This window comes from Podarcis pityusensis (genome assembly GCF_964106645.2).
Source record: "Podarcis pityusensis genome assembly, chromosome: 1".
In the NCBI taxonomy this organism is placed as follows: Eukaryota; Metazoa; Chordata; class Lepidosauria; order Squamata; family Lacertidae; genus Podarcis; species Podarcis pityusensis.
The window spans coordinates 91,099,986-91,107,263 of NC_138028.1; the positions used below are offsets into that span (position 1 = coordinate 91,099,986).

Below are 7,278 nucleotides of genomic sequence, written 5' to 3' on the forward strand. Positions count from 1 at the left end.
TGGTGCCTTGGGAGCCTAGCTCTACTCCAAAGCAGCTGTGCTGTCTCTATATTCAGGGTTTTCCTTCTAAAGTAGATGCTAGGGCAGTGGCAGGCAAGAGACAGTGACATTTCATCATCATGAGAGGACAACATCTGATGATATGGGCAGCTCCTCTTACTCATCTTCACGATGCTGTCTTCTTCAGTGACCAGAAATAACCCTTCCTGGCAAGTTCAGTATTTCCTTCCCCTGCCCTCCACCCTTGCAAATTGCCTCCATGACTTTTGTCATCCAGAGTTTGGAAATAAGCCCAGCTGGGAAAACAAAAACAAGGTTGGGGCACTTAGCCTTCTTCCAGCCCATCGGTCCACCTCTGTAAGCATCTCCCTGTAGCTGCAGTATCTTGACAAACACATTTTTGGGACCATGTACTTGAGGGAATACATGGACCAGGTTGCTTTGTGTGACCTTACTGACCTTCCTTTGGTTTTCGTTCTGTAGAGTGGACTGGTTTCCAATGGGCCTTTAGGGAATGATGTTGCCTTATCTCTTAAGGCAGTGAAAGGTAGCACTGAGGCACTGACCATCTCTGCTGGCTCCCCACCTCCACTTTACTCGCCGCCCGAAATCATGCCCAGGTAAGTCTTTTCTCCTCACTCCTACATTGGGTTAAGGGAATGCTATGCTACTTGAATTCTAATTTGAATCTTACTTTATTCCATGTGGGGTGTGTGTTTTTTACTAGTCCAGTTCTGCTATTAAGCACTGGAAAGCACAATAATATTTTGCAATTCGCTATTCTTTTACCAAGCGACTTTTACCAGTGGCTTTCTGTCAGTCTTTGGGGCTCAAATTTGTCAGTCTGTGTAACTGCTGCTGCATTTCAAAGAAATGCATGTACTACTGGGGCATTTTGTCAGAAGTGAGCATTGTAGGCATTTCGCTTATCAGCATATGCACTTCATTGCAGATACTAGTAAAGTTTTATCATTGTTGGCTGTATGTGGCAAATATGATTCTACTAATAGCGGGCAGCTCTTAATTTGATCATTACAATATTTACCCTTGGTGTTTCCCATGTAAAATAATACTGCATTGGCTCTGATAGATATAAATTACCTTACCTTGTTTGGAATTGTTTGGTTTCCCATCAGGTTATTGAATTGACTGGTTGAGTTCATTCAGTTGCAGGAATCCTCTTCTGAGTAGGACCCTCCCCTTAAATCTCCCACACAGATTGTGTGTTGCTTTCATTTCAGCCCTGCTGCAGAAGATGTTACAACAAGGCCGAAATGTTTACTTACCACTGAACTCTGAGCTTTGACAAAGTCTCATCTTCCTAGCATCTGCAACGTGCTCCTGGAATGGACTTACCCTGGAATTGACCCATGCTCAGACCATGGTTAAAACAAAATGCCTGGCAGTTTTACTGTGGATTCATGCAACTGGAAATCTAGTATGAAGAGCTGCTGGGAAGCCTGAGCACCTTTTGTAAAGTACACTGGAACACATTCTGACTCGTAATGAAATCTGCAAGGTTTCCATCCATAGCAGTGCTTTTGTCTATAAAGCTGCTTTAGGGGTGTAAATAAAGTCATCACTGTGATGAACGAGTTAGTAATGGGGAGGATAGGAACTTCTAAGGCCACCTGCTGGTTGTTGCTATAAAAAGCAAGTAGTGCTAATGGTGTTTTATAGAGCAAGCTCTTCTTTCTTAACATCTCCTTTGAATCCTCTTTTGTACTGATATCTGTCAAATGTTCTTGGCCTTAATCCACTTTCTAGACTTTGCACTTTTGCTCACCATGTATGAAAAAAACTGAATATGCAGCACCTCGATAGGTTACCCAACTGGCAGGTTCTGCTCTCTCTAGTCAAAGAGACAAAGCAATTTTCTACCAAACACTTTTAGGCTACCAGAGTGTGTGAGTGTAACTGTTCCACATTTTGTCCCATTCTCTATAATGTGTGTCTAAAATACTGCTAGTGCGTAAACTTCTGCTGCAGAAGAGCTTCAGAGTGGAAAGGCATGTTCCCTTGCGGCTTTTCACTGGCTTCTGTTTGGAAAGTTCCTTCCAACGAAACTGAAAATTGTTTTAAGGTATGTTCTATGAACTTGTCAATAGCTGATTTCTGTACTATAAGTACAGACTAATTAGAATTACTGCCTTTTTCCTATGTTCCACTACATTTTTTTTCCTTCAAATGAGGTTGCAATTGGCAGGTTTTACATCTTGGTTTTCTAGTCTTGTTCAGACACATTCCAGTAGTTCACCTATTGTCTTCAAATTAGACCAGTGACTGGACATTTAGTGAAAGAGTCTCCCTCAGTATATTGAAGTGCTAATAGTTTTGGACCAGTGGGGAAATCTTTTTCTACTACAAACTCAGGGAAATTGCTCTTCATTGGTGGAACTATGTGAATCCCAAGTTTAACTCATGCTTAGCATTTTTTTGTTTGTGGACCAATTTCTCCATGGGCATTGAGAGCGAACAATAAAACTTGGTAGGACACAGTTATTGGTTAGGAAATGATTCTATTGTTAATGTTCAAAAAATAACTTTAATCTTTTGGTTTTCAAAAAATGTAGAAATGTGATCATCTTTATCTTCCCAAAATGGCTCTCAACTCGCCGCCCAGTTGGAAGGGTAGGTTAAAAGAATTGGAGCAAGTTCTCTTAAACTTGATTTACTTAGTGTTGTATCTGTTTCAAGAAGCCATTTTATGGTGCAAGAAACCTTCCTTGTTTTGGGGGTGGGTTGACACAGGCTAATGAACCAATTCACTATGAACAGCTTGATCACCCTTCCCTTTCCCCATTCTTTACTTGGTAATTGCTGCTTTTGAAATAAGAGCAGTTCCAATGCTTTTTATGTGTAGCATTGTGAGAACCAAGTTTCATTTTTAAAGTAGGCTCTGAGTGTAGATCTGAACACTTCACCTTTACCTGTAGCTGAACTCCTATGTGCAAGATGCATCAGATTAGCATTTGCCTTTGAGATATCCTTCATTACGATCAGCAAACTGGAGAGGAAACTGCCTAAACCATTTCAAACAATCTGGAGGTAAAATCCAAGTCACCTCATGAGTTTTATCAGTAATTTTAACAGAAGAGTGTATTTTAGATGCTACAGTAATTATTTTTAATATTCCCCCGATTACAAGAGAGTGGAAGTAGAAGAAAGGTTAATCAATGGTTTGCTATCTAGAATGTTAGTGAAACTTCATTGAGTTTCCTAGATTGCAGGTATAGCTGGTTTCTAAAATGGTGCATGTTAGGGTTGTTAGAGAATGACTACTTAACAACAACAAAATTTGTGTTACTCTGTGTGATTTAGAGTCCTATGCAAGCCAAGCCAAAAACAAAGGAAAAATGGAGAGATGCTCAGATGTAAGAAATTGTTCTCATTTCCACTACTGTAAAATTCTGAATTACTAGGAAGTCTTAGACTACAATATTGCTGACCGCTATAGCTATCAAATGTATTTTAAAAAATATATAGCCAAACTTGATTATTCATTTGACTGATGGAGGAATACTGTGCAAGACACAGATCTCACAATCTATATTTATATTTTATTTAACAGTGAACCTACATGACTTGCAAAGTAGACAGTCTTTTTCCTAGAAACAAATGCCTATTCCTGTTCACAGTAAGAAACTGGGTGTGGTATATAGCCCTTGTTATTGCCATGCAGTTCATGATGAGATGTCATCAGTATCCAATGGTTGCGTTGTACAAAAGAAATAATGCTTATTGTGTCATTCAAACACTGTCATATGAAAGGTGCAGTTATCACAGAGGGAACTCAGTCTTTCATAAATGCAATATGTGTCAGTGGAGGTGAGCAGTAAAGTTGCTCACCTGAGCATTTGGCTATAAGACACTGGCTTTAGGAGTTAATTAAGGTTGACGGCATATTTGCAGATTACTGTTAACTGATGTTAGAAGGATTGTGCTGGTTGAGAGCAACCACCATATTGAGAAATGCTTGGAAAGTAGCTTTTGTTCTGCCTATTGCAGGGGTGTGGAACCTGGTGCCCTTTAGATGTTGCTGGACTACAAGTGAGCTGGAGACATCTGAAGAGCCACAAATTCTCCAACCCTGGCCCAATGCATGCAGAATTGCACTTTTGTTTACAGCAACTGATCATAAACTAGTTCATGGGCTGACCATGCTTAGAGTTCATACATTTACCAAATGGCAATCCTATCTACATGCTAAAGGAATAAGTGCCAGCCTTGGCCTCCAGCTCCCCAAACCAGTAATGTGTGAAGCAACAGCTTTAGATGGAGTCCTATACAAGTGTAAAGCCAATGGAGAATCATGCCTCTGTGTCTCTACTGTAGACCACATGTCTTGTATGTTACAGTACATGCACAGTACAGTTTGTAAGGAGGCTCACTCCTATCTATCTATCTGGTGAGCTAGACCTTGTGTTTCACTAGTGATTATGGCTGTTTTGTTCTCTGGTGCAAACACTGAATATCAACAGTCATCCTCCTGGAGCAAAATGTTCAACTTTTTTCTTACTGTGAAATTGATGGCCCTGGGGGAGGTATGGCATTCCGCATGCATCAGAGAATAGGGAGCATTTTACTGCAGCACCCCCAGCAGAAAGGTTTGGTGACTGATTTGTTTATCCTCTTACTTCCCTCAACTGGACAAACTTACTTTAAAGTATGTAAGATTTATTATTTTGAGTTAGAGTATTTTGTTTTTTTTTTAAAAAATCACACCCACTAACTGCTGTATTTGTAATTCTTTTTAAATGATGTAGAGCTTGACACTAGCTCTGAGTATAACTTATTTGTTTTTTTAAGTATTATATATAAGGAACACTGTGTTTCATGGTAACATATATAAACTGTGCTACAGTAACTGCACTGAACTGAACATCTGTATATGGGAACTGTGATTTGTAGTCCACTTGGAATCAGTCACAAACTGTTGTAGTTTATTTCTAAATATAACACAACTGTGCAAAATGACTGCCTCTGCCTGTTTTTCTTTTGCAATAATTTTGCAATGTGCAAACAATCTGCTTCATTCCTGCATTTTTGCCTGTCCCTGGCAACCCCCCCTTGTCTTGGGTGAAGTTCTGTGTTTCTCATACAGAACTGACAACACACTCTTTTCTGCTGACCTCTCATATGAATGATAGCAAGTAATAGTTGCACCCAAGGAGAGAAGTTCAGTCTTAAGATTTCTACCCACAATTTTGTCTGGAAAGTGAATTGACTTGCTGGCCTAGAATTAGGCTTTAAATTTTATTCCAGAATCCAAATTGCTTCTTAGATCAACAATTTTGACCTCCACTTCATTCTAAGGGGGTACACTGATTCTTAAAAGTGTTTTACACAGTTGCTACAGGTAAGGTGCCACATTAAGTCTAACTCAGATGGTGACTAATAACCAGCCATATTGCCAACAGTTTAATAATATATGCTTTTGTCATTATTATCCAACTTTAAATCCTTCATCAATCATGCATTGCTTCTCAGATACAAACAGCATACATACAAAAAAATGATGCTTATATAGTTTAATCACAAAAAATAAATGTCAAAGTCTAAAAATATAAAAATAAGATCACTTATAAAGCTCACCATGTGCTGTTTAGTGGCAGCTAAACTTTTAAAGACAATTTGAAGAGCAGCACTTCTGAAACTGATAAGGCATACTGCAAGCTTTTACAATAGCTATGTACTTTGTAATCTTGTTTTCTGGCAAATGTCAGGAAAGGTTAACTTCAAGGGACCAGTTTCCATCTCTGATTGAGCACAGCAGATTTCAAGATTCACCAGTGGGAATGGCCAAACAAAAAAATATCCTTCCTTGGGGACCAGCAAAGTACTGTGATAGTCCCAAACAAGCACCAGAATTGATTTTCAGCATAATATTCAGTTACTATAGAATCATAGAATTGTAGAGTTGGAAGGGACCACAAGGGTCATGCAGTCCAACCCCTTGCAATGCAGAAACATATATACCCCAGTGTGGGGCTCAAAGCCCCACCTGTGGCATGCACATACCCCTTCTGCAATTGGTTTTGAAAAAAGCTAGGGAGAGATTATCTCATTTCCCCACCTAAACTCCAAGTAGATCACATCTTCCAATAGACTGGCAGAAGGGGGGGGGACACCCTCCCCCCACCCAAAGCCTAGCTACATCTGTGCACTCTGCCCATTAACCCTTCCCTGGCTGAGGGAGAAGCCTGCTTATCTTAACTACAGGGGATTTAAGTTAATTTTGGTTCTTTTTCTATGAGTCTTTCTATAGAGATGATGGGGTGATGTAGGTTCAAGTGGTATGGCAAATCAGCTAAGAACTAAGTTGTCCACTGGTTTAAACATGCCCTTATGTACACCTCTAAAGCAGTGCTTCCAAAACATTTTCTCATGGACCACTTGAAGGTTGCTGAGAGTCTTGGTAGACTGATTAAGTATTTTTGTGCCTGTTGAAGCAACTGTAATGTGCTAGGCTGGCTGCAGTATGATTTTTAATTGTATTTTTATTGTTCCTTTTGTTTTCTCTATATTGTATTCCAATTCATATGCCATAGATTTCAAATTATAATTCAGTAAGAATACAATATAAGGCATTAAAAAAACAATTAAAAATCAACACGACTATTGATGTTCCATCTTCAACTACAAATCCAGAGCCATGCTGCAGACCACCATGGGCCACAATTTGAGCAGCTCTGCTTGATATAAATAAAATAATTAGCTGTAGGAACAAGCAGCAGGTTTACTGGACGCTTTTTCTGCATTCACACTGAAGCTGCTTAATCCAAGTAAAGGTAAAGGGACCCCTGACCATTAGGTCCAGTCGTGGCCGACTCTGGGGTTGTGTTGCTCATCTCGCTTTATTGGCCGAGGGAGCTGGCGTACAGCAGTGCACGGAAACGCCGTTTACCTTCCCACCTATTTATCTACTTGCACTTTGACGTGCTTTCAAACTGCTAGGTTGGCAGGAGCAAGGACCGAGGAACGGGAGCTCACCCCATCGTGGGGATTCGAACCGCCGACCTTCTGATCGGCAAGTCCTAGGCTCTGTGGTTTAACCCACAGTGCCCCCCCCATCCCTGCTTAATCCAAGTATGCGGGCCTAAACCAATTCATTGAAAATAGCAGCATGGTTTATTTCCCTGAGTGAGTGGCTCCATGAAGTGGTAACGCTGTCATTCTCAAATACTTAGATACAGTGGTGCCTCGCAAGATGAAATTAATTCGTTCCGCAAGTTTTTTCTTCTTGCGAGTTTTTCGTCTTGCGATGCACGGTTTCCC

General features: G+C 40.2%; 1 protein-coding gene and 1 long non-coding RNA gene across 2 annotated transcripts in view; one reads left to right on the top strand and one right to left on the bottom strand.

The window, feature by feature from the left end:
• The window catches only part of EPB41L5 (erythrocyte membrane protein band 4.1 like 5), a 57,584-nt gene extending 52,610 nt beyond the window's left edge, over positions 1-4,974 (top strand). The window contains exons 25-26 of the mRNA XM_081006534.1: positions 484-620; positions 1,242-4,974. Of these exons, the coding sequence (XP_080862660.1) occupies positions 484-620; positions 1,242-1,299 (195 nt within the window). The 3' untranslated portion in view covers positions 1,300-4,974. The remainder of the gene's footprint in view (positions 1-483; positions 621-1,241) is intronic.
• Positions 4,975-5,406: 432 nt separating this feature from the next.
• LOC308479250 overlaps positions 5,407-7,278 on the bottom strand; it is a 199,777-nt gene continuing 197,905 nt past the window's right edge. The window contains exon 2 of the long non-coding RNA XR_013987579.1: positions 5,407-6,907. This is a non-coding gene — a long non-coding RNA (uncharacterized lncRNA). The remainder of the gene's footprint in view (positions 6,908-7,278) is intronic.